This window comes from Lethenteron reissneri, chromosome 45, assembly GCF_015708825.2.
Source record: "Lethenteron reissneri isolate LAM-NWPU_2019-01 chromosome 45, ASM1570882v1, whole genome shotgun sequence".
NCBI lineage: Eukaryota > Metazoa > Chordata > Hyperoartia > Petromyzontiformes > Petromyzontidae > Lethenteron > Lethenteron reissneri.
The window spans coordinates 921,372-948,905 of NC_083823.1; the positions used below are offsets into that span (position 1 = coordinate 921,372).

Sequence of the window (27,534 nt, forward strand, 5' to 3'; positions counted from 1 at the left end):
GTCACGTTTATGCCTATCTACATCCTAAATATTACATATGTTGTCGCTTCCAGGTCCTTAAATGAGTAGATTAGTGGGTTATTGTTAAAGCTAACTTTAGACCTAAACGTAATTCACTTAACTACTGTTTCCGGTTCAGGATACAGCTGCCTTAAGAGCCATATTCTGGTGAGAAACGTGGGTCTTTCGTATGCACATTCCCATCTATAGGCAAACATAGGGATAGCCCTAACCCGCTTTCACTTAAAGTATATTCACATTGACGCCTCGTCGCAGGCTATCTCATGAAGAGGATTGAGGTCAGATTCAATGAACCCAAACCCTCCTCACAAAAGTGGCACCCTGGTATTGAGCAATATAAGTTAGTTCCATTTCCTGATCAAATAAGGATCTGGAAGCGACAAACGAGCTGCAGTAAGGAGCCAAAATAAATAATGTTCATAAGGGAGATGGGGTCAATGTCTTGAAGCTATGATGTAGGGGGGAAAAACTTTGGTGCCTATTTGGTCTTCTGTCCTGCCATTTAAATCCAGATTAAAGGCCCGTCCGTGTTCCCTTCTCACTTGCACATGATTCATAATGCCAAACCTGTATCCACTCACCCTCCCCATGCATATTCACTTTGACATATTTATTGTCTGCACACTTTAGTAGTTTTACATATGTTTGTGGGGATGCCTCCCTCTATACGTTAACTCCAATAACCCTTTCGTGACAACAGTCATAACATATTGAACATAACCAACAATAAATCATTCTGTCTTCGCACTGATGATTATTTTATGAAGGAGATTATTTGAGCGACAGACCTGATATTTAGCAGGAGGTCTCTGAAGTTTGTTTATTCGTAATGAAATCAAGAAAACGGCTTTGAACCAGAGGCTCCCTTCCCATCTCATGTTAATTTTAGACACTCAGTATTTTTGGAGTAGGTGACTCAACGAGTTTGTTGAAATACTAAGGCCGAGCATTACTTTAAAGGAAATTTACGTAATTACTTGTCGTTGAAAGTTTCCATGCTTAAACCTTCCGCAGCCCCATGAACAGTTTTCAAGGTATAATATTTGAATACGTAAAAAAACAAGTCCAATAAAAAAACAAGGTAGTTCAACTTATTTCGCTAAATAAACCGTAAAAATACAACGTTGCCGAATACAGTCGACATGAATAACAAACCAATTCCCATTCAAAATTGAACCCCAATTGTAATGGGGCTGCTGTTATAATTGGCGCCACTCAAGATGGTAACAAGTGCCAACAAACGCTGGCATTGTCATGCCCCTCTGCTTACACTGCAATTGTGAACAAGAATAAATCATTAACGACGCGCTCACACCATGTTGTCTTGGGTGTTAGGCGCATTCGTTGGCTGTGTGAACTTCTTTCGCACCGTACGTTAGCCAACCATGCTCATCGGATGTGGGTGGGGGGGAGAACGAATTGGTTGCTACTCTGCTGCCCATGCAGATCTCATAAATGTGTTCGTTAGCAAACTTGTACGTTCAAGACAAGGAAGTGAAAATACTCTATTTAAATGAGCATGCATTTTGTGTGTATAAACAATGAGTGTGCGGAATATAAAAGGTCAGTAGTGTACTGTTAGTCTTTCTATTTATGTTGGGATGCGTCCCTGGAAAACGTGAAGTTTTAAATGTATCCAAAAAGATGTTGCGTAACAATTTCAAATTGCTTCATAAAAAATAATATAAACAGGTGGCGGCAGAGATTGCATTTAGAGAAAGTAGTACTGTGTGTATGTTGGACTTGTTTCGCATCGTACGTGGCCAGCCGTGCTAATCGAAGGTGCGGGGGGAATGACAGAAAACTAAACGCACGATAAACGGTTTTATAAAATGCGTTTTCAATTTAGATTTAAAAGTGCGTACAGTGTGGCGATGCTGTCAACACCGAGGCGTGAGTGTCCGCTAGGAGGCGTGCTGCTCCCTCAAGTACGCTGCCCCAACCTGCAGCTTTTATTTTAACATTTTCAAAACAACGTTGGAGTGAATACATTCATTTTCAATCGAGTTACGTTCCAAAGTCATTGATTGGCGACGGTCTCGTGAAACGGGGTAAATGGGAGCAGCGTAAAGACGCAACGGACTTGTAGTGATGCAAACACTTTTTGGTTACATGAATGCAAACACGTTAAATGTATTTAGCTTCGGTACCAGTGTTTGGCAAAACCTGGTGATGGAACATCCAATTAAGGGGTGAGGGTTCTGATAAAGGACATTTATATTTTACTTTACTCGGGACTTCGCTGTTTGATAAAGTTTTATTTAAATCGGTGTTGCTTTTCCCGAATGAGTGAATGAATGCCACTCATTTGCCGCTCGCATGTCGTGAGCCATGTGCTTGCGTGACATGGAAACATTCGCTGTTGGTTTATTACCTCGAGCAGGTTTCTGTAGAGACGACAACAACCCAAATGCCGTACTTCACCTGACTCTCTCGCCCAATATCTTTCCGCACGGCATAAGCGCCAGGATGAATGCATTTGATTAATTGGATTAATGGCTTTGATTGCAAGTATATAACCTCCTTGCTAATCCGTATTTTCGTTTAATCCGAATGAGGTGGCAGTGTAAATGATTTCAAGTGTGATGAAGTGAATGTGGTGTTTTATCAGTCTTGCACAAAAATGCAGCTTCCCCCTGTTACCATTTCATATGTAGCCAATGAATTTGTGCAATTCCAATAATGTGTTTACACATTTGCTGATTGTTATTGTCTGCGGGGTTTATAAACTTATTGCTGTTGACCTGCTTATCAGATTTGACCAGTTGGGAACCGGTTTGGTTCATTCTGCTTTAGCTGAGTCATACTCTGTTTTGTGTGGAATGTTGATTTTTCGTATTGTCGGTCAGAGCATTGTTTTTGACGTAAAGTCACATGTTGATCAGTTAACGAATTATGTGGATCCAGCGGAGCTGTGAACTCGATTACAGAAATACTGTATGGAAATACCATGTTAGAATCATGGGTGTGAGTGGGCCATGATTCACATCATCGTAATGTGCTGAGTGGCATTTCAGAATTTCGTACGCTGGTCAGTTTCACTTGATTCGTGTGGAGGGCTGTGCAGAGCATAATGCCTTTCAGTATTCGCTGATCAAAGCGTTTCTGTGATAACCACTCAATAAACATGTGCTTGGGATAACAAGCAGAGCACAAACAACACAAACATTTACATGGTAAAGCCGCGTCGGTCATCCCCGCTTTGTACAGATGCGTTTTCGTTCGTGGCTCCACCGATCATCTTGTTGCGTGTTTTTCTTTTGCAGACGATGCGGAGGCAGAGAAACGAGGTCACCATCGAGCTGCGAAAGGTAACGCGATTTTCATCTGCGGTTGACGCATAAATCTTCGTTGTCACGCCCACTGCGTAGAAATTGTGAGGTTGTTGGGCCTTAATCATTCATAAGGGCTGATTGTCATCTTTAATTCGCAAATGAGCATTCTCAAATTCACTGTGCGTAGTATCTGTTGACACACTACTACTACCCCTTTGTTTCGAGAAGGTTGTCAATAGAAATGCAAGTATCTTTATGTACTTTTATGACTGAGAAATTTGTTTTGCTTAAAAGCATTGTCGTTTATCCTAAAATCGGCCAATTTGTAGACTATTCGAAATGTCAGTGAACCATAACTACTTGAGTTCTGAGAACTGTGTATTGCTGATGCTTATTAATGACAATGTTTGCTCCGGAAGTGTCCGTGTCTTGAGTTTGGTTATAATTAATATTTTAGAACTGTGCTTGCATGACCACTGGGAATCCCGCTTTTCTGCATTAGGTCAGATGCCAAATCTAAGAGCTTTAGTGCCATAATGTATATTTTATTAGTCTTACTGTGTGGTTCGTTAGGGAAGATTAACACCGTGCGGCCCCATTCACCTTTCTGTGCGAGGGCTTTAACTGTCACTGGCAATAGAGGGCCAGGTTTTTCAGTTCTCAAGGATACGGATGGTAAAATGATGAGCTTCAATATCCCCATCAGTGACAACAGCACATTTGTTTGTAATGTAATTGTGTCACACTCGCACTGAGGCACGTGATGGGAAGTCAAAATAATGGAATGAGTTTCACATGCTTGCCACCCTGCACATTTTTTTAAGGTTTTAGAAATATGCGTTAATGTGTTAGTCACAATGTGCAGTCTGTTGGACTATAACACCGTTTACCCGTGTAATAATTGCACCAGGAAATTGTTCAATGTCAATTTCAAACTCTTCATATATAAATATATTTTTTATAATGTAGTGAACCAGTGTAAAGTACAATCTCAGATTTTAAGGTGGGGCCACACGTGGTTACCAACAGCATGTAACTAAATACAACTCCTTAAGCATTGTGTAAGTGATGTCGGTGTGTGATTAACAGGCTTACAGTTTGCAATAGTAAACATTATGAATCGGCTCAGTGGCAGCCAATCAGAATTATGCTTGGGGCAGAGCCAGGGACTTAAGTTTTGATCAGTTGCCATTAAAATATCACTCGTGGAAGGCAACAAGAAAATAATAGTACAATTTAGGGCATTTCCATGGGTGTGGCTCCACACCTGACTTCAAGGACGCAAGTAAAAAGACAGTTCTTGGGTTGTTATTCGTGTAATCCTCAGGTCATAGGATTCTTGTTTGGGGGAGGAGGAGAGGCCTTGACGTCATAATTTGGGATTGAGTGAAATGTTTAATCCATTGAACTCTTGGTATTACAATAATGACTCTGAAATGCTACGTGAACCCAGTCTTAAGTTGGTCAATTCTGCTTCATCTCTCCTCGGGGGGGGGGGGGGGGTTGGGGGGGGGAAGGTGATTTCCTGATCTGTTATATCAGAGTAGTGTTAATTGTGAACACGGCTCATTTTTTTTATAAACACGGTTACGTTCTTCTTCCACCGGCTACACGTGTCAACCTGCCCATGGCTCGGTGAGGCACCCCTAGGGTGGTGTCACCGTCGCCATCATCCACTCATGGCTGTCACCAGCATGTTCCCACTCGTGCCTCGTCGCCGTTTACAAAGCGGAGTGATGTTCTCGCTGCACCATCACACCGATGAGGATAATGTCAAAAGTGATTACATATACTGTAATGCATGTAGAAATTTAGTGGTGTCAAGCCACAGGTGTTTTTATTTTTTCAAACTTGTAATCGTTTTAAGCTGCAGCAGCAGCATGTGAGATTAGTTTAATTCGAATGAACATCAAGCAGAGATTCTTGTGAGTGCCCTTTAGTTCGCTGCAGGTCCAAGATTAGTGTTGGAATTATGTCTTGGATTAGTATGTCAACTCGCTAAGATTGTATATCAATGAGCTTACTTTGTTCTTAAAAAAGAAGTTTTAATTACCCATAAACCGGAATCTCACGTGCAAAACAATACCATTTCTATTCTCATGTGTGTTGTGGACACAAGGTGGTGCTCACTGATATTTGGTGGAATTCTTTATTGGCTGTTATCTCTTTAAAATTGGTGGAGACCAATGTTTTTTTTATCACCACATGTATCAAGCCCTCTATCTATAAGCATGTGTTTGTGCGGTAGTTTCTCGATTTTAATTCCTACACGAGTGATGGAAATTCCACACTCCTATGGCACGGTGCAGTTTCACACTGGTGCTCATCCTGAGGAATGGTGAGCCAAGTCAGCAGATTTTATTCAATGTGTGCCTATCAAGAGAACAACTTTGTCAGCGAGCTGTCTCTAATTGTTATACTATAATTACGTTAGAAATCCGTGCTTGTTAATCGAAGAGCACACGGGAAATCATTCGGATAAGACATTGGATTGCGGCAAATCTCAATGGTGGCCTACTACCCCGTGCTGCTGCCTCTCCAACTCCCACCTCCTGCCCCACAGAACAAACGGGACGAGCACCTCCTGAAGAGAAGAAACGTCCCGCACGAGGAGATCCTTGATGAGCTCGACTTTGATGGCGACTTCCGGCTGGTAGGGCTGCGTGGGTCACGTGTGAAGTGTGCCAGACGGCCACGCACATCTAACGCCGATATGGTGGGGGTTTTGTTTCATTATACATTGTTTTGTTGGTTAAAATATTTTCTTGAATTTTTGTGTCCAATAGGTTAATAATGTTAGATGTAGGCTAATGGAGATAACAATTATCCCTAGAAGTATGAGAAATGAAACGAATTGCCACCCGAAATTGTAATCATATTTATACAAGGGCCGTGAAACGTTACATATTACTTGTTGTGATGGTGGGGAGTGCATTATCATCCCAGCAGCCTGGGTTCCATTTCCATGCACATGGGTAGCTGACTTTATTTTCGGACTCCTGAAAAGTTGACTCAGCCTTTGCCGAGTCGTACCTGGTGTCACGTGTGAACATAACCACTGGTGAGACAAAGATAGCAACTGGGCATGGGTTGTCACTCGCCCTTGTGTGGTCATGCCAGCCTTAATTAGGTGTGCATGCTTGCATCACTTCCCCCCACAGTCCACACTCCTAAATGGAGGATTTTAGATTATGACTTAGCCAATGTGTCGATCAGAGTTAAAATTATGAGTCCACTGGACTCACGCCTGTCTACCTGCCCCCTCTGATCTCACTCTACTCCCGCCCCCCACTCACTCCCGACTCAGGCAGCCAAGGCTTTCTGTTGAAGCCCCGAGTCAGCTGTTCAGCGGGAGGTCACTTATTCTCTGTTGGCCCTATCGTCTGAAACTCCCCCCCCCTACCATTGGTGCTCTTGACTCCCTGTTCACATCCAGACAAGATTTAAGTTTTTTACTTTGCCTATGACTGACCACCTCTCACTATAAAATATGCCCATTGCTTTTTACATCGTTGTGAGATGCAGTTGCGTTTAGTAACTTTATAAATCCAAGTTCTGTGGTGTATATATTTGTGTGCTTAACATGTGCATTGCGTATCCTTGTCTAACCATGTGTTGTCGCCCTCGTTCGTATCTGTTCCCTGCAGCAAAATGCATCGTTGGAAGCCATCGTGCAGGTGAGTGAACAAAGTTCCTTCTGATTGTTGCACCAAAAATCTGTTTGACTTTTGGCCAAGAGCTGATGAATCGTAAAGCCAGCAGTGTGTAGACAATGATTAGCTACGTGGCAGTTTTGGAGCAGTAATAATAAAGTTATGAATGCACATACCCAGGAAAGCTGCTATTAGACGCTTCTTTTCAGAAAGGCCTTACTTTGCATGATTAGTATGTCTGTTTTTTATTATTTTCTGAGCGTGGTTGGGAAGGACCCAGAGTGTGGTTGAAAAACTCATGCATACTCGTGAACGCTTCTCAGCTTGCATTAATAGGTTTAGCAACCTCCTTTCTGTCATGGTCATCATATGCGCACCTATCCCTGTATAATGGGGGGGGGGGGGGGTGGTAAAGGGAGTTTCTCATGATCATGGTCTAAACCATCAACCCTTCCAAATAGCTGCACAATTCATATTGAATATATATTTTCACAACATGAGAAATTGCATTTTACATTAATGTGGTTTATAGGGCTCAATTTTTTTAAATATTTTTGCCCAACACTTGGCTCTCCCTTAAGAAAGCTTTAATCGGATTGGTCTGCATTGCTGCTTAACATAATGCAAGAGAGCTTAATTGTGACTTTAACTTGGGCTTATTTGGGGTTTAGTGTTTTTAACACGTAGGGCTTTCACGACCAATGCTATCCATAATAGATGTTTTTAGGGTTAGATTGCGTAAATGTAAATGTGTAATTTAAACCTGCCACCACCCGACACAGCCAATTAGTAAGATTTGTCACATAAACAAAACATGCCAATTTGTTACGGGTACAGCACACCGGTGTGTTGGAGAGTAAACCCACAACATTTACAATTCGAGTACGATGTTTTTCCAATTATTACAACTCGCATCATGATGCTAGTAATTACAACTAGCATGATGTTAGTTGTAATTAGTAATGCAAACGATTGACCTATGATCTGTTCTAAATGTAATTCACAAAGAGTGTGGTGGATACAGCAAAACGGTGAAAATTCCTTGCGCCTGATTGCTGACACGGACCTTTGAACGCAACCCCAGGCTTCAGCACTTGCGTTTTGCGGCTTGTTTCTTAGATGGTCGTGATTCTAACTGTTGATCTTGTTGCCTTGGTGTGCAGAATGCAGCCAGCGACAACCCAAATGTGCAGCTCAGCGCTGTTCAGGCTGCACGGTGAGATTGACAAACTTGCACACACAATGAAACACCTCTGCCAAATAGAGCCTCTCCCAACATTGTTTGGTGAAATAAATCCGTTGTTTCGCTGGGTGTTTTCCTGCAGCTGCTTGGGTCGTAGGAAATAAATGGCTGTTGAAGCAGCATGGGAGATTAAATAGTATTGCCAAAACCGGGGTTGTCTTCTGTGGGGAAAAACTGAAATTTAACATGTGAGGTCTATCTCAAGCATTATGTTTATTTATAAGTGTATATTTTATCAGCTGTTTCCTGTGTAGTCAGAATTTTAGTTTTTATGGATATGAAATCATTTTTGTTCGATGTGTTAGAGTTAACTTTATACAATAAACACAATAACGTTACAGCCACTGTTACAGACTGACAAATAGAAGTCATGCCAATATTATTTAATCCTTTAAAATGTACTTACGATAGTACCTTTCATAAAAAAGTGACCTTGGAATGAACGATGGGGATTTAGTTTCCAAAGAAAAGAAACGATGATGTAATTTCTGTTTTACATTTCACTCGTTAGATGCCTGTCCTATAATGGGTAAGTCAGCTGAAATATGAACAAAATTGTTAAATATTTGTTAAACCACTGAATGCCAAAAATGTATGAAATTGTATTTTAATTAAAATTGTATAATGAATGTAAAGAGCATGGTTGTAAGCTTTGGAAAGTTGGTTACCTCCATGGATTCTCATACAAACATTTGACTTGCCTGAAGTTCAAGTGTAGTTCAACTGGTTTTGCCATGTTATCTTCTGATGATCATATTGGTTCCATTAATGAAGTTTGCCAATGTGTTTGCTCCGTTTCATAGGCGTAAAAGCGTGCACATGCACACACACGGATCACTGTTCAGTCTTGCAGCCAGCACTTAGTATGGGTGTAACAATTGCCCCCCCCCCTCAAAATTCAGGCTAAGAATGATATCTAATAACTATTTTGTCCATGTAATTTTGTGGTGAATGTTGCAGGTGCTCTCATGGTTGTAGGGGTCACATGATAATATTATGTGCAACATACATTTAAAAATACATATTTTTACATATGCATGGATTTTATTCGCATATATAATGTGCTTAAGAATTGATATTAATAGATACATTTTCACTCCCCTGGCTGTGAGTGAACACTTGGTACGGTTGGCACGGCACAAAGCTGGCTGTAATGAAGTACACCCAAGCTGACATTGTCTACCAAATGCTTGCACACAGTATGGGATACGCACCGAGGGCTAGGCTCGCGTACATGCCTGTATTAACAAGCTGTTATGTACGATATTCGTGATGGTATTTAATTCTTGCAGGAAGCTGCTCTCCAGCGATCGGAACCCCCCTATTGACGACCTCATCAATTCTGGGATCCTTCCCATTCTCGTGCAGTGTCTTGAGCGAGAGGATAAGTGAGTATCTGGTCACCAGTGGCACATGCACACACCTTAGTTGGCTCCCACTGAATTTACTACATCGCTCAGTAAGGATGGTTTCCTGCATAGTCAAATCAGAATCTGTAAAAAAAATTGTAACAAAAGCTAAAAGAAGCATGTTTGAGAACGCTAGAGGAAAACGTGCACTAAATCACATACGGAAAGTTAGAGACCTCATTGCCTGTCAAGAAAAGTCAGGGTGCTTGGGCAGGACAGATTGCTAGAAGGTTTGATGGCCGGTGTTTGAGATTTAACGGAGTGGCAGCCAAAGGAAGGAACACACCCAAGCGCGAGTCTATCTTGCAGATGGAACGATTAAATCAGCTCGTGCTGTCGCTGGATGGATTGTTGCATAACGAGGATTGAGATCAGTTTGACGTAGGCTTTCGTGACCACAAATCTGGCTGTCACCTGATGAAGCTAGTTGTAATTACTGGTGAAATGTCATTCGGATTGTAAATGTTGTGGATTTGCTCTCCAACACACCGGAGTGCTGTACTAGTAACGGATTGGCACGTTCTGTTTACGTGACAAACCTTACTAACTGCGTGTGTCGGGTGGTGGTGGGTTTAAGGACACATTTATATTTACGCGATTTAACCAAAAAAACCTGTTATGAAGGATTGAGATATTGTGACAGATTGGAGAGGCCTTCATTAAACAGTGAATTAATTATGATCATGTACTGTACATTTTAACATGGTAGGGCTTGTTATTGATGGCAGTATGCCCTTGTTTGATAGATGGAAAGAGACCGATTTGGTGCCAAACTGTTGATTTAAAACCAGATTCATGCAATTGGTTTTATATCATAAAAGTTATGAATTATAACATACTTTATGAATTTTTTTTTACTGCCATCATTACAACTGTCTTGGATGAAAAGTAGTTTTTTCAGTGAGCTTTACTTGCAACATTTGCACTAAACTAATTTTATCATCTTTAATTTATCCGTGGCTGCTGTTAGAGCACAGCAGCATTGCATTGAATATAAAACGAGCCAATAATAGTTTTGGATAAAAAAGTCTGAAATAGAAGTAATGACATGTAATAGTACATGTAAATATTGCACCTCTTGTTTCATCAGCAGCAGCCATGATCCATTTACTGCTCTATGAAAACCTCTCACTCTCGATGCAACTATCCATCTAGTCTTGCACATGAGCCAATTTCCTCACTCGACTCTGATGGACATCCTCTAGGGAATGTTCCCCCTCCGTTGGCCTCCTCTGTCACCAGCCATCGTCCTGACCAGCGACACGTCCTGTCCAAGCGCGTTGTCTTCACAGCTAATGTCTTTAACTTGCCTATGCTCCTGAAGCTGTTTGTTCTCCTTCGAGTTCTCACGGTGTAAATCCAAGCATGCACCTCTCCACGCTTTGCACTGTTCAGGTATATCCACTATCCAGCTTTATATAAAAAATAAATTGTTAAAATACCAGGGGATGTCAAATGTTGGTTCACAGTGGATGGAGAATAAGCGGCATGCAAACACGGAGTGCTGCATAAGAGCGGCATCCTTTGTGAATGTGTCATGTTTACTTGTGTGTATGTGTGTTGGTTTGACTGTAGTCCGTCACTGCAGTTCGAGGCGGCCTGGGCGTTGACCAACATCGCGTCAGGAACGTCGGCGCAAACGCAAGCCGTTGTCAAGTCCAGTGAGTGACACTCATGGCATCTGGGCTGTGTTGACTGTTTTTCATACTTTGACAAATTGGTCGACTTGCTCGAAGCCAAGTTAAAGCGTATCTGCTCAAACCAGCATTGATTGGGTGGTGCTTGTGTTGATTGGTGAATCTGAAATGTTCGTGATTATTTCACTTTCCTTTGGTAGTGTATCTATTCCCTCCATAGGACAACTCATCTTTACTTTGCACGAAGTAGTTATAGTTTTATCGAATCTAGAGAGATGCAAGCCAATTATGAGTTAAGCACTCTGCCATAGCGATTGCCAGCCAAACGCTCATAATTGACAACAAACCGTCAGTCACTGTGTTGGCCAAGGGGTACAGATATAAGCTGTCAAAAATACCTTGCCATTGTCATCAGTAAACACTGCCTCTTGGTAAAACCTGCTTGTTTCCCTACAGATGCTGTTCCCCTCTTCCTGAAGCTGCTGCATTCGCCCCATCAGAACGTTTGCGAGCAGGCAGTGTGGGCCCTCGGAAACATCATCGGTAAGTCAGCTTTTGTCCGCTTGTGTCGCCGTAACACAAATGTCTGTTAAATGGGATGAATCGGTCAAGGTTCACTTTCGTTGCGACATCGCAGATATTTTTCTGTTATTTTTTTAAATGATTAACTCATTCCTAAAGCTGCTAGGGTAATTTATTTTAACGCTTTGCTTGAATTGAACAAACAATTGTATTCCATGATAATCGTTTACAAAAGTCGGGTCCAACTGTTGAGTTTTGCAATTCACGGGACACAAGTGTACCTGGAGAAAACCCATGAGCGCGTGTGAAGATAACATTCAAGATCTATATAGTCAGCGGGGTTGAGTGGTAATGCAGTGGTTAACTTGCTGAGCTAGGAGCATGGCGACCCGAGTTCAGTTCCTGGCCATGTCTAACATCACTGGCACGTGGTATCTGAAGCTGTCCTGGGTCCTTCCCCCCCACCCCACCCACCTTTACTAGTCTTCACTAACCAGCGTGGTGAAGTGTGATGAAACAACTCCCTTAACTGACATTCTGTGCAAAGGTCTTCATCCAGCAGTGCATTGGCAAATGGTTTTAAATTCAATTATGTTGTCAGCAACCCACTTGTGCTTGCAATGCACTTGCCACGTCACGGAGCCCGGCAGGTTGAGAGGTTTAGCCCACGCGATGAAGACCGATCCACCGCCGAGCGTGGGCCACACACACCTGGCACGACGTTTTTAGGGTTGGTGTTCGTGAACGTTACGTAATATTGAATGTAGTTTCTCTGTAAGTCGATATGAAAATCAAGGCATTCCCGAAGCAGTGTTTTGGCATAAATGTTGCCCCCTGCATATCCTAACTGCGAGTGTAGAATCACGCGGCAACTAAATCCGTCGCATTATTAATAACCCCTCGCAAACGCTTAGGAGTTTGCCTGTGCTATTCTTAACATCGCCGTCTCTTTTTCTGTTCTCAGTAGCCACCCCTCCCCCTCCACCTCACCCAGAAATAAACAGCAGTGTAACATTTCAGACATTCGTGTGTAGGCCTTCAAAAAGAATCTCCTCGGAGCTCCCACTGAAGCTTTCCTTGGTGTATTCGCCACAACTCCACATATCTGTTTGATGTTGCTTGTTGACAGAGGTTGCGCGTGCCTTTGCTAATTTGAATGACTTCTGCCGGATACGTGTGCGCATCTGCTGAGTGCGTCCTTCACTCTGGTACTCGGTGCTGGGGTTTAGAAAGTGGTGGCATTTTGTCTGTCCTTGAATAGAAAAATTATTAAAAGCAAACCAATATAGTAGTGGTTTCTAGAGCTTCTGTATGTGCGCACATCTCAAATGGTCAGCGCAGTTAGGGATATGCACATTAGCCAGTGATCGTAGCTGAGGGGACGTTATAAAAGGAGCCGCCACCAACTGGAGGCACGGACGAGTGCAGTCTTGAGCATGCATTTGCCAGCTGTGTGGATGACTAAAGAGGGAGACCGTTCCGGCAGCAGAGGAGAAGGAGAAACTTCTCATTCATCTGCAGTTGGCTGAGGATGTCATTTAAGTGTAACTTTTTAAACTTTGATGACCGATAAGTAATATAAGGCTGCACTGCTGTGGACTAAGTGAAGCCTATTCTGCTATGGTTCCCTCTTGGACTGCAAAGCCAGACGTGGTATTATCACAAACATTTGATTCAACTACGAGTCTGTTGTACACACCACCTAATTATTACTCCAACCGAGGACCATTGGAGCAATATTCTCTTTGCTTTATTAAATAATAATTTTGCTCTGTATCGAAGGTCGGTTGCAATTATTTAATATTCATACATATTCCAGAACAACATATAATTAAAAAAACAACACGCAAAATACCAGTTGTCCCACTGTTTAATCGTTTTTTACCTTTTGCTATCTGGTAACATTGCAATTAAACCCTTGCCCCCTCTGCTTATAATAAAAAAGACTGCTGCAAGCAATATTTGGAGAAACCCTAAAGGACTTGAAAAACATGTTCAGATCAACATTAGAAGCGTGTTCCATACCTTTGAATTGCAAAGCTGGGCAAATATACATAACCAAGATATTGTTATCTTAACAGACCTGGCTAACCTCAACATTGCCAGACTCCCACGGAAGCAATAAATGGGTACAATATCCACCGTGTGATCAATATGTTGGCGCTGAATGAGATTCTTTGTCGCTGCTGCAGGAGACGGGCCGCAGTGCAGGGACTATGTAATAAGTCTGGGCGTGGTGAAGCCGCTTCTGGCCTTCATCAACCCTGCCATCCCCATCACCTTCCTGCGCAATGTCACCTGGGTCATCGTCAATCTCTGCCGCAACAAGGACCCGCCCCCACCAATGGAAACCATTCAGGAGGTGCGTGCCCACCTTAGATGCCAAGTTGACCGCCTAAAAGGTGGATTATGTTGTCGACCACTTAACTATCATGGAGTGTTTGTTGGCCACTTAGAGAAAGACGCAACTCAAGAAATACATAACTCTTAGCTTGTAGATACTTGTCCCCCAGGCTGTCCAACGCGAGTTTAAAGTATTCATACTGAGAAAATAATAATTGAAAGTCTGTGTTACTGAAACGATTGTGCTTTCTGTATATGTAAACAGTGCTACTTAAGCAGCCTTATAGGAAACAATTGGATAGTTATGCTGCATTCTTTGGTTCTTTCGGTAAAGTCACGTATAAAGTTGTGTCTATCACTCGTTCTCTTGACCATGCCTTTAAATATGTTCTCATTAACGACGCTTCAAACTCATAGGACAGCCGAGAAAAGCGCGGTGTGGATTTTGCAACTAATAGTATCTTTGCCAGGTTTCTATCATGTCTTAATATCACATGTTTTACAGAATACCTAGGATGTCATGTTGGTGTTTGATACCCTTTAACACCTCTTGAGACACTTTAATTTTGCTATGTTCTTAAACAAAAATGTTGCTCCCAAATTATGGAGGGGTCCAAAATCGACGATTGAGTTTTATCTCCTTTTAAAATCTGATGTCATTTGGACTTGGCTGTTGGATATCGTTGTAAGCATTGACGCACTTATATTTGTGCCAAGCTTAGCCCTTCTAGAACATCATTATAATTTGCATCAGTAATTCATGCAACTCATATTAAGCTGTAAATATTAGAAATGCTATTATTTTTGGATAGAGGTTTATTTAACTCTCAGACCAAGGTCAGTGAGATCCATCATATGCCTCACCTAACTTGTCAACGTTAGGATATTTGGTAATCGCCATCTTAACAAACATATTAACCTTCATGTAAGCAGACAAACCCTGTACCAATTTTGAATAATTTGATGCATCTTTTACTGATTATTATGCACAATCCAACAAGAATGAAAGTTGCATGGGTATCTCACTCAATTTCACTATGAAAACATGTTTTAATCATGCCACCAAAAGTGGCTGTGGAAAGTCAATTTAGTTATCTAAGTCTCCAATGAATATTTAGTCGAAGCTGCCTTTTGTGATTAGCAATTCATAGAAAAGCACACTTTCTTATCCCGTAGGGACCTTTGATAAAAATGTTTAAATGTAAAAAAAAATCACTGCAGTCTCCTGAAGTATGTGACCTTGAGAAATGTCTCGGTCCATGTTGCAATTAGTCTTGCCAAGTGGCATATTGTGTGTGCTTTGACCAAACTTTGCCAAGTGGCTAAGGCTCCACTTTAATGTTAGGGTGGCTCAGTCCACAATAAGTTTAAAATACCACACTTCCAGGATATTTATAAATGTCGCGTGAATAATGTATCGTAAGAACCTGTTAGCAAGCACACTAATATGGAAGCGGAGAGTGTGCTTTGACCAAATTTCGTTTGTTATTACTTTTTACCTTAACCTGTCAACTTCAAAGTTTGTAAGGAATATGTCTAAAGTGTGATCTCAACTACAAGTGGTTACTCTTTGCCCCTTTTTGTCAGTGCTAATGACAACTTGGTGAGTTTTATCGTGACATTAATTTTTCGTTTTCTTTTTCAGATTCTTCCAGCGCTCTGCGTTCTTATCCATCACACAGACATTAACGTGAGTTTTTGTTGGGATGCATTTGCTGCCGAGAACCTCCACACCACAATTTCCGTCCAAAGATGACGACATTAGTAATTTTCACAGAAACAAATACATTCTCAATATACTGCCAGCCGATCAAAACAAAGAATAATTGCGGCAGAACCAAAGTTTAGGAGAAAAAAAAATATGCCGCCTAAATATCATGTGCAAGTGTTTATTTGACTCCAACTTTGCAAGTTTCGTGTATTGTAGTGAGGGGAAAATGAAAGCATAGTGCAGCCATTAAAATGGTATATAGTGCCAGAATCTGTGCGCTCGTTTAGAGGTTATTGCGGTATGGTTACTTCATTCTAAAGAGCAGCAGAAACAGAAGCGTCTTGGCTGCGTCTTGACGTAATTTAAAAAATTGGGATATAAAAGTCAAAAACCACATTCACATTATGATGGAACAACCAAAACATCACTGTCAAGTTGCCCCTTTATTGCTGATGGAGAAATTGGCTGCTTTTGTCAAAAATGGGATGAAACGAACCTCCACCACCATGGTATAATCAGGCTTAGTGTGTTTGTGTTGCTAGTCGGTGGAGGAAATTCCTTGTTCATATGGCACTGGACACTGTGCTTCAGAAATTACTTTTCCGCAAAGTGGTGCTTATTTTCTAGACCCAAGTCGGGGATGAGGGGCCAATTTAATCCCATACAGTGATGTGAAATAGCGAGCGCGTTTTCATCGTGAGATGGGAGCTATCACCACTGCTGAATATTAAACGCATCTTCTCAGGAGTGTGGCGTTAACAAAGCCCCCCCCGGTGTGTGTGTGCGCGCTGGTGGATAGATCCTGGTGGACACTGTGTGGGCCCTTTCCTACTTAACGGACGGCGGTAATGAGCAGATTCAGATGGTCATCGATTCCGGGGTCGTTCCTTACCTGGTGCCGCTGCTCAGCCACCAGGAGGTCAAAGTTCAGGTCTGTATAATTTGCAGTGTCAGTCCTTGTGATGTGTGCGAGTGTCGTGTGGTTTGTTGCGTGTTTTGTTTGGGTTACATATGCGTGATACTTGTGTTCTTGTAAGTTTTGTTTGTGGTTTTGAGTGCACTTTTTGCTCGTGTGAGTGTACTATACTCTGTATGTTAGGTGCGTGATGTTTAATATTACAGAAGTGTTGGTAGTTTACGTGTATACAGTGGTGGAAATGCCTGTGTGATGTTTGGTTTGCGCTATATTGAAATGGCTTCGAGTTGTCGCTGCAGTGAACTTAGATGTAAAATAATAGGTAAAATAGAAGTTATTGTGCGATCAGTATTTTACGTCTGTTTAAAAACTCAAATTATTAAACTATTTTTGTTTTACTAGGTAAGGCACACTGAACTATATAGCTCTTTTTCACAAGCAACTTGGCCACAAATGATAGCTCAACGAAGTGGATTATGTTGAAATTTATAGCAGAGAAATACTTTAAATGCTCGTTCATAAATGTGGGAAAAACTGGAGAACCTCGAGAAAAATCCACGCGAGCACAGGGAGAACATGCAAACTCCAAATTAACAGGCGTCAGGGTCGGGATTGAACCCACGACCTCCTGTATACCAGGCGAGGTAGTTAACATCTAGCCACAATGGCAATTGTGTGTGGCTTGTTACTGTGGCTTTAATGTAGCAAGTCACAATGAAAAACTAATGAATCACACTTGTTAGATTTCCATTGTAAAGGCAATGCAGGTGTTCTTATTAAATACATTTAATAAAATGTTTACTGTTTCAGGGCATGGGAAACCTTTGACCCAGCAGTGGATTGAAAAATGTCTCCACACATTTATATATTTCATCAATCTGCTCGTCAAGAATAAGGCATCTGCCTGCATATTTTTTGTATCATGGTTCCTGAGTCACATGCTCAAAAGCCCAACATGCCAAGTCACCCGCAATAAACAGTACTTTCGATGAGCACGGTTGGCCACACGGTGCGAAAGAAGTTCTACATGCATATATATTGAGCACATAATAGATGAGAGTCGATACGTTTCTTGAATCGAGTATTTTGTGTGTGTGTGCGTGCATGTGCACTCCGGTGTGGTGGTGCCGGTTTAGACCGCGGCCCTGCGTGCCGTGGGCAACATCGTGACGGGCACGGACGAGCAGACGCAGGTGGTGCTCAACTGCGACGCTCTCTCCCACTTCCCCGCGCTGCTCACGCACGCCAAGGAGAAGATCAACAAGGTGCGCTTACGCACCGCGTGGATTGCCGCTGCGGAGGTGCCGCCTTTCTTGGCAATCGAGATCGTCCGCTGTCGATTGCCACCCACTGAAAGGGAGACTCGGCCCAGAAAACGACTCTCGTTGCAGATGAGTTGGCGTGCCAAAGCAGCGGTGTCCCCCCAGGGTGTCCGGACACATACTGTCGAGGATTCCTTTCAGTTGAGCCTAGAAGTGAAACTAAGTGTTCCCATAAATAAACATATTACTCCAGTTCTTGCTACAAGTTCTTACTAAAGAGGCGATCAGTGCGATAATAGGATTTTCCCCTTTTTTCTGGCAACAAAACAGGTGTTAAGATGTTAAAACACCAAACTTAAACCTTACAAGGAATCATGTATGCATTAACCACATCTTGTGGTCAGAATGCAAACAAAAAACATACTCTGATAATATATGCATTGCCTTTGAAACTGATTGGCCCACACCAGAGACGGCTTTCTTTTGAGCCTCAGTCTGTTACAACATCAGGAATTCATCTGGTTTCGTCAGGTCTCGGAAACGAAGCAAAGTTGAGCCTGGATAGTGCTTGGATGGGTGATGGCCACGCATCAAACTGGTGTCATAGATGATGATGGAGGGCAGTGCAGCGAAATCCATCGCTGTGCTTTACTTAAGCTCCCACCTCAAAACACACTCACAAGCTGGGTGGTCAAATAAACCCCTCGACCAGTGGATTGACAAGCGCTGTAGATATATAATACAGACATGATGTAGGTTTCCAACAGAAGGTTTGCATTGAACTGAATGTGATTGTGATGACGTATGCCTTGGGCAGTTAATTGATGTGGCTTGTCGATTGATCTATGCTGACGATGTCGATTGTATGCTCGTGCTGCTCGTGCTGTGGCCTGTTGCAGGAGGCCGTGTGGTTCCTGTCAAACATCACGGCTGGGAACCAGCAGCAGGTGCAGGCTGTGATCGATGCCGGCCTCATTCCCATGATCATCCACCACCTGGCCAAGGTGCCTAGCATCCAGCATGGGCACACACAGACCTATACCCACATATAAACGCACGTAATGACAAGTGGATATTTCCAGATAACATGTATGTACATTAAAAAAACAGGCACATAAACACAACGCCTCGCATGTTGCAATGTGGGCAAGCCCAGGATGGTTTGTTTGCAGACCATCCCAAATATTTCAAGCCGGTGTTTCTGTAAAGAGGATCCACGTTTCACATGCACACACATGAAGCATGCTTGCAGATACACGTACATGCGATTACCATTATTTTTCGGACGGTGGAAAGAAGGGCTGTCATTGACATCGTGATGTCTGTCTTATTTGCATGGCAGGGAGATTTTGGCACGCAGAAAGAGGCAGCGTGGGCCATCAGCAACCTGACCATCAGTGGCAGAAAGGACCAGGTATCACACACACCTCCTTCTCCTTCCCCCCACGCTGATCTGGCGCTGAGTTTGAGGCTCTTGATATTGAGTTCCTTAATTTTCTGTGACAAAAATTTGCTTTAATGCAATGTCTGCTAGATCTTGTCTGAAATTTGACAATTGTGTCAGTGCACTTTCCTCAACGAGCATTCCTTAGCCCCCCCTGCACTCCTTGCTCCCTAATAAAACTAAATAATCTTTGTTTTCTTATTGCTCTTTCCATAAAATGCCGTAAGTTTAAGGATGTTTGGCAACACGATGGCCGCCTCCATGTGTGCATGCGTCTCGAGGGTCATTGTTAGGAGCGCCCTGCTTTTGCAATGTTTTGATCGGTTGCTTTTCTGAGTATTGTTTTACATGTTGAATAACCAAAGTGCCCTGAGAGAGCCCATGAATGTGAATGAATAGCACTTGGCAATCTGCATAGAGGTCCCCAACCTACTTGCTTTGCTGCCCACTAGTTGGAAGCGCCTTGTCGCCTTGCATAAAATCACCATCGGTTCGGCCTCCCGACTGGGTTGCAGGTGCATGGTACACTGTAGCCTCGACCACCAATGCCACCAAGAGGTGGCGAGGTTTACGCATGCCTCTGTTTAAGCATCTTGGCGGCAAGGCTTTTGATGGGTCACGTAGATTTGTGAGACTTCCAAACCTCCCAGATGTGTGCACTGGCCAGTACATGGAAGACAAGCAGGTAGGTTTGTGAACTCGCCTGGTTCTTTGTACGGGGTTTCTCCTGTGCTATTCTTACCCCCACGTGTAAAGCGCTCCTTAACATGGAATTGTCTATAAACTTCTACATGCAGTACCTTGTTAAAATGGGTTTTGGGACTCGGTTGAGGCTTTCCTGTGTAAGCGACTTTGTCGTTATTATTGGTCATCGTCAGTGGCTGTGATATTTGCAACCAAAAGCGTATTCCTTGCAGAATGTCCTGCCGTCTGCAGGGAAGGTAAAACGAATGGACACACATTGGGCAGCAGAAGCTGGCTCGTTCCAAGACTCCTGTGGCCATCATTGTTGCTTTACGCTCGTGCCATCTGTATCGCTGGCAGGATTAACATCCTTAAAACGACATCTGGTTATAATTAACCTCATGACGTTACTCGCCGGTGTAGTAAAAATTTTGAAAAATTTCTAATTCTGTTATTTCGTTCAAATGTCCTTGTCGATTCTTCAGAAAGGCCTTGTATTGGGAAGTTTGGCTAATTCAATCTGTGAGTGTCTGGCATGTGAGAGGAATCTGAGTACACACAACTCATGCTCATCAAGGGAGACATGTCAAAGCTCCGTACAAGCTCAATAATTCATAGTTGTACTGCCATCTCCTGGCCCCCTTGCAATAGCTTCCGGATCATTTAGGGTTTTTTTTGTACCTTTTTCTCGAGTAGTGGTCGTGTTACCTTAGAGCTCGTGGCTTCCGTAAAAAAAATATTGCTGCCGTCAAAAGATTTTCTTGGGCTCACGAGAATGTAAATGTTAATGCGCGTAACAACCATGTGTGGGTGGATTGGGGTTACGAGTAGGAGTGAGGGATTACCGATTGGCTGCATGTAATTTTTTTCATTATTTTGCAATCGTGCCAAAATACTGACACGACAGTGCGCATCTGTGAAGGAAATTTGTCCCAAAAAGTGTCCCTGCTTTGTGTTTTTCGAGAGCATTCTGTGATTGGGTCCACGCCGTCGGTGCTCAACCGCCCTTGCCCCCCGACCCCATCCCTACGCCGTCGCCACCCGGCTACACTTTTCCACCCGCGGGCTGCGCGTGTGCGCGTGTGTGCGCGTGGCAGGTGGAGTACCTGGTGCGGGAGAACGTGATCCCGCCGTTCTGCGCACTGCTCGCCGTCAAGGACCCGCAGGTGGTGCAGGTGGTGCTCGATGGCCTCAACAACATCCTGAAGATGGCGGGCGAGGAGGTGGAGACGATTGCCAGCGTGATCGAGGAGTGCGGAGGTGGGCTGGCACCAACTCTTGGCTTTTTACCCTGTGGCCAGGAGATGCCATGGTTTATGCACACCCTTGTTGATGCTAAATAAGCGATGTTAACTGCCTGGTATACAGGAGATCCTGATCCTGACACTTGTATATTTGGAGTTTGCATGTTCTCCCCGTGGTCCCATGGACATTTTCTCTCTGGGTCTTCCGGTTTTTCCCTCCACATTTAGAAACATGCTTTTTCAGTATTTGGCTGCTATAATTTTCCAGTTGATAAGCCACTTCGTTGAGCTATCATTTGTGGCCAGGTTTCTTCTGAAAAAGAGCTAGATAGGTCAGTGGGCCTGACCTAGTAAAATAAAATAAAAATTGTTCTCATAATTGTAGTAATCTGTGGATTCACTCTTCAACACACCGTGGGCTAAAGTAGTGAACCATTTGTCTTTTGTCAACGTGACACTTTTTGTACTGATTGGCTGTGTTGGGTGGTGGAGGGTTGCCACACATTTATAAATAACGCGATCTAACCCCATAACCTTTGTTATTAATCTGATTTTGCTGCTGCTCGTTGTAGAATCTGATAGAAGGAAGCTATGGCTAGGCTTGCGGCATTGACGGTGTGGGCAGTGATGACCTTTTGGCGTCCTCTGGTCTCGCACCAATTGAGACGAGGCTCAAAAGAAAGCCGTCTCTGGTGTAAACCAATCACTTTCAAAGACAATGCATATATTATCAGAGTGTTTTTTGTTTGCAATCTGACCACAAGTATTGTGGTTAATGCTGACATGATTTCGAGTAAAAATGTTTTAGTTTTATTGCCAGAAAAAAAAGGGGAAAAACCTTATTGTTACAGTGAAAGTGGTTGAGTTTCAATTATCTGCCACAAAGTCACAAGCCAAAAGTCCTGGTTGTGTATATAAAACGAGTCCCACTCTGGAAAGGTGTGATGGTGTGCGTGTATAGTGTGTGTTGATGGTGGTGTGTGTGTGTGTGACTGTGTGTGACAGTGTGTGTGTTTGTGACGGTGTGTGTGTGTTTGTGACTGTGTGACAGTGTGTGTGTGTGTTTGTGACTGTGTGTGACGGTGTGTGTGTGTGTGTTTTGTGACTGTGTGTGACGGTGTGTGTGTGTGTTTGTGACTGTGTGTGACGGTGTGTGTGTGTGTTTGTGACTGTGTGTGACGGTGTGTGTGTGTGTTTGTGACTGTGTGTGACGATGTGTGTGTGTGTTTGTGACTGTGTGTGACGGTGTGTGTGTGATGTCGGGAGAATGCCACCCTGCCATGGGAATGTTGAATAACCGCCTGGCTCAGGGCCACAATTGGACACCGTGTTCCTTTAAAATAACACCCCACCCCAAGAGACTTTTGCTCACAGATGCATACCAAAGCTCTGTCCGTGTTGGGTGTTCAACATGATAAATGAGCCAATCAATCCTAACATTAAATAACAAGTGGATTTATTTAATCGTTTAAAAACAAAATGACGTTTATTTGCCAATGGGACTTCTTTTGTCCATTGCGTTTCATGCTTTTTTTATAAATTCAACTTCGGACTTCCTATAAGAAGTCAGCGATCCGCATTTTCTAATACATATCCAAAAGATAAGAGCTCTTTCTGTTGGGAAGCAACGTCTTCTTTAAGTAACATTCCACTTGTCCCCCCGCACAGGCCTGGAGAAGATTGAAGCTCTTCAGCAGCACGAGAATGAGGACATCTACAAGCTGGCCTACGAGATCATCGACCAATACTTTTCAGCTGATGACGTAAGCCCAAGCCCTCACTCGGCGCTCGCTGACAGAAACTCGCCCAGGTGGCGTTGTTTAAGGCTAAACGATGGGGGGTCCGCCTCCTCTCTCTCGTTTCTCCATCCCAGATTGACGAGGAGCCAGGCCTCCTGCCGGAGACCAACCAAGCTGGAACCTTCTCCTTCGACCCCTCTTCCAACATCCCCACCGAGGGGTTCAAGTTTTAAGCTGCCGTTTCACGGGGCTGCGCGTGGCGGCCGTTGCGGTGTTGTCGGGGGGCGGGGCGCTGTGGGTTGATGGTTTGGCCAAGGGGGTCACACCGTGGTGTCCTGCAGGGGCGGCTTCTTAGTTTTATTCTTTTATTTTTCTTCTCCCTGCCCACGCCTCCTTTCACGCTCCTTTATTCCGCCACGCCCACTCTGTCCGCCGCCGTTCCCCAACTAGCCCCAGCTGCGCGTACCACCCACCCGGCGGCTCGGTCCGCCCCACGCCGCCGTCGGGTTTGAAGGCGACGCGAAACGATGATGGCCGTAAAAGAGACAAAATACCGTAACACAAACAAAACTGTTCAGTCAATTTTTAGGGTGGTGGATTTACTAATGAAAAAGCAAAAAAACAACTCTACGCATTTGTGAATTTGTTTGGAAACTTATGAAACAACAGCAGCAACAATGATATTTACAGATCAGTGCTGTGGAGGGGCGTCAAAACAAGTTGGGGTTAAATTCCGTAGCGATGGGGTTGCTAGCGTGCGCTTCATTCAGCATTTGCCGTGCCGGTGTCATTGGTAAACGCGCGTGGGTGAGCATTTAGATGTCGTAGCAGTCGCCGCAGCCCTCTGAGCCACATTGTAAAAAGGTTTCACTTTGCCCACCACCTTGGGGTGGATTTTGCTTCGTAAGGATAAGGGTGGGCTCGAAAGTGAATAAAATTAGAGCGTTAAATTATACACTTGTTTTTTTAATGAACTTTCATTTTGCAAATAGGTAATTGCTGTACTTAGGGCATAAACTGTGTGATAGGGGGGAGAAAGATGGGCTGTTACTTTTTTCTAAATTAAAGCTACCCTACGATTCTTTGGGAGAACAGTCTATTGAATGACGTTAGCAAAACCCCCTTGTTGAGCAGAGCTGATATCGTTTTAACATTGCTTTGCAAATTTTGTTTCACGGATGTTATTGTAGTATATATTAAATAAACAGACACGAAAACCTACAAAATTATATAAAATCGCATCCTTTTCTTGATTTGCTCTCCATTTCTAAATTTTGCTACAACCATCGGTCACTGTTTGACGTTAATATTTTCAATGTCATCTTTCTCTGCGGGTTCTTGTGCAAAATTGTAATCAGTTGGGGTTTTTTTTACGCATCCGTTTAATCACTGCTCGGCACTTAAGTCAGACGCGTGGTATTTGCTTCATAATTGCCAACTTGTAATTTGTAACCAGGGATATGGGCATTGCTGTTCTGGCATCACCATGTTACACATTTGTGTTATGGAGTAATTGTAGGCTTTAAATTCTGCTTACAATTTTTTTGTTAAAAATTTAAACTGCAACAAACCTAGCATTTACATTTCTGCAGCAGTTCTAATTTGTTTCCGCTTAATTGTTTTTACGGAGAGGGGGGGGGATGGGTTTGTTAAAGGCTGACTGCTGTTCCATTGCACGTTCTCTTTGGGCTCTGCCCTGGGATTCCTCTCCAGTGTAAATGAACATTGTGCTCACAAAGGAACATTGGCAAATGCCGCATTTGTACAAAACGTAAAATATTAAAAAAAGAACGAAAGTAAATAAGACTTGCTGTCGTTTCGGTTGTAAATTGACTAAATTAATTTAAAATTCTTTATTTTTGTTTTCCAGTCTTATCAGGCTGTCGTGTTGATGTAGAACCGGGCAGATGAAATGGCGGCATGCCCAAACATTTATAGGAACGCGAAAAATATATATATTACAGTGTGCAAACATTTCTTCTTGCTTGTTTGTTTTCGTTGATGCATTTAAATTTTTTACAGATTTACTTGGGTTGTAGACTGACCTCCCTCATGCGCATGGGCGCGTGCAGCAGTTTTTGCCCAACAAGTAAACATTTTCACTTACGAAAAATAGTTTTCTGCTTGTGTGTATCATGGTGCACGGACAATAAAAAACACGTACATCTGAACATCAACATGCACATTTTGACGAATATTTTAAAATGAAATTATCAAAGAAACCAATAACGTGTGATCATGATTACAATTGAAGTTAGAACCAACCGTTACTATGCAGTTTTGGAAGCAAAGAGGACTTGGCATTGGTTGTTTAGCTTAGAATCGTGAACATGTTTTCTCTACTTTTGTCTATCGAGAAATTTAAAAAACGGAAAAAAGAACAGTAATTTTTGTCGATTGGAGCATTTTGGGGTTTTTGTTTAGCGCATCGGAATTTTAGGTGGGGTTACCTCTCAGCACCTCGTGAGCGCTGCGGGTCACGGGGCAAGTTTGTCTTCGCGCTTTCTTTCGCTGCTGTGAATGGCCGTCGTCGGTGACTTAGGCATCACGCAACACGCCGGCTGCCGCACCCTCGCTGACGATCCCACACCAGAGGGCAAGCTTTCGCTCTTGAACGAGCTGATAACACGTTTATATAAAAAACAAAACGACAACTTAACACGTTTTATGTCAACATCTTTCAGTTTTGTTGTATTTCTGTTTCCTCCCCGCAAACCCGCCCTTCTTTGAGCCACTTTAAGGGACTTCTCGTCCTTGTATCGCTCGCGATACAAGATTTTTTAAAAACTTTGCAAGATTTTACTTGCGCCGAATTATGCGAATTTACACTTTATTGTTATTATTTAACAGGAAATTTTTAAAGTGGACATTTTGGCTAAGCGTATGGTGGAGTAGTTAATGGTATAATGCCCTTAAGGTGGCTCATGTGTTAGTATTGGAGCAGGCAATTTGATTTATTTTGTGCCTTTTTGACCGTAATGAGTTTATTTTTTTGTTTTTAATATGGCCGATTATAGAGCAGAATATACTGTTACATTGCTTTGAAAAATCAACCATGATAATATTTTGGAAGGAATGTGTAGCTTTTTTTTTGTTAATGTTCATGTAACATACAGTAATTGTCTGTTAATAAAAACAGCCATAAGTAATTTTTGAGGTCGTGTGGTATATAAATAAATACTTCACATATTACAATAAATACTATCATGCACATGTCAATATACACGTGAATGTCTTGCCGAGTCTCAAGACCGGTTTAAAATAAGGGTCTTACTCTGGTTCTTTAGGTAAAGTCAAGTAGATAGGCAAAATAAAAAAAATAAAGTGAATACAAATGTCACGACGTTTCGATCTCAACACAAGCGGTCGTCATCAGGAAAAGGGGTTAGCCTGTCAAGGAAAATTGTTTATAAAGGTTTGGAGATGAGCGTAGCCCAAGTGTATCGGCAGCGATATCTACAGCAGCGATATCAATGCAGCAGCGATATCAATGCAGCAGCGATATCAATGCAGCAGAGATGTCAATTCAGCAGCTATGTCAATGTAGCAGCAATGTCAATGCAGCAGCAATATCAATTCAGCAGCAATATCAATGCAGCAGCAATATCAATGCAGCAGCAATGTCAATGCAGCAGCAATATCAATGCAGCAGCAATATCAATGCAGCAGCTATGTCAATGCAGCAGCAATATCAATGCAGCAGCTATGTCAATGCCTGGCAAGGCCGATGTAGCACTGCTCTGAACCTGATAGACCCGAGTTCATTTCTCGGCCGAGTAGAACATCCGTGGCTCGTTATATTTGAGCCGGTGATGGGGGGGGCCCTCCTTTACCAGCCTGCACTGACCAGTGTGACGTTAAGTCGAACAACTCCCACGACTGACTGCTAAAAGGAAGCCTTCGTCTAGCAGTGGAATGACAAAAAGGGCCGTCATTAATAGTATTTAATACATTTTCAAAAACGCAAGGCATGTGGAGAAGCTCTCAATATGGTGCGGCAGCGTTGAAAAAGTTGTAGAGCCTGCGACACGGAATTGTCTTCTGCTGGTGCCACGAGTCGACCAATTTCGAGTTGGGTTTGTTGAACCCGGCGGGACCTCATGCCCAGCAGCTCATGCCCAGCAGGAGTCCTGTGCAAGAGTGACAGCTGACTACCACCAGGTCTATGTGGCCGGGAAACTCAAGGGCTCGGGTCCGCGTTCATGGAGATTCCGAAGAGTGGGTGAAGCTGTCGATCGCTCCGATTTGACTTGTACAATCAGCCGACGATAACTCGAGATATGTTTATGTTGAGCTTCTTTCGCACCGTACGTAGCCAACCTTGTTAATCAGAGGTGGGGGGGGGGGGGGCAACAGGCTAAACACAGCACTTTTAAAGAAATGCGTTTCCAGTCAAGATTTAAAAGGCATCGTTACAGTGGCTTCCTAATA

The 27,534-nt window shown here is 43.0% G+C and overlaps 1 protein-coding gene across 4 annotated transcripts in view; it reads left to right on the forward strand.

Annotated features, from left to right (window-relative positions):
• Nucleotides 1-26,252, forward strand: part of KPNA3 (karyopherin subunit alpha 3) — a 28,354-nt gene extending 2,102 nt beyond the window's left edge. Inside the window, exons 2-17 of one of the 4 annotated variants that reach the window (XM_061570444.1) lie at nt 3,288-3,332; nt 5,860-5,949; nt 6,944-6,973; nt 8,113-8,165; nt 9,485-9,580; nt 11,165-11,262; nt 11,695-11,781; nt 13,953-14,122; nt 15,749-15,793; nt 16,614-16,745; nt 17,867-17,995; nt 18,892-18,996; nt 19,335-19,406; nt 21,218-21,380; nt 23,033-23,127; nt 23,238-26,252. In XM_061570444.1, the coding sequence (XP_061426428.1) occupies nt 3,288-3,332; nt 5,860-5,949; nt 6,944-6,973; nt 8,113-8,165; nt 9,485-9,580; nt 11,165-11,262; nt 11,695-11,781; nt 13,953-14,122; nt 15,749-15,793; nt 16,614-16,745; nt 17,867-17,995; nt 18,892-18,996; nt 19,335-19,406; nt 21,218-21,380; nt 23,033-23,127; nt 23,238-23,336 (1,509 nt within the window). In that variant the 3' untranslated portion in view covers nt 23,337-26,252. Of the gene's footprint in view, nt 1-3,287; nt 3,333-5,859; nt 5,950-6,943; nt 6,974-8,112; nt 8,166-9,484; nt 9,581-11,164; nt 11,263-11,694; nt 11,782-13,952; nt 14,123-15,748; nt 15,794-16,613; nt 16,746-17,866; nt 17,996-18,891; nt 18,997-19,334; nt 19,407-21,213; nt 21,381-23,032; nt 23,128-23,237 lie in introns of all 4 variants that reach the window. The other 3 variants (XM_061570443.1, XM_061570446.1, XM_061570445.1) reach the window with 3 other exon arrangements.
• The last annotated feature ends 1,282 nt before the right edge of the window (nt 26,253-27,534 follow it).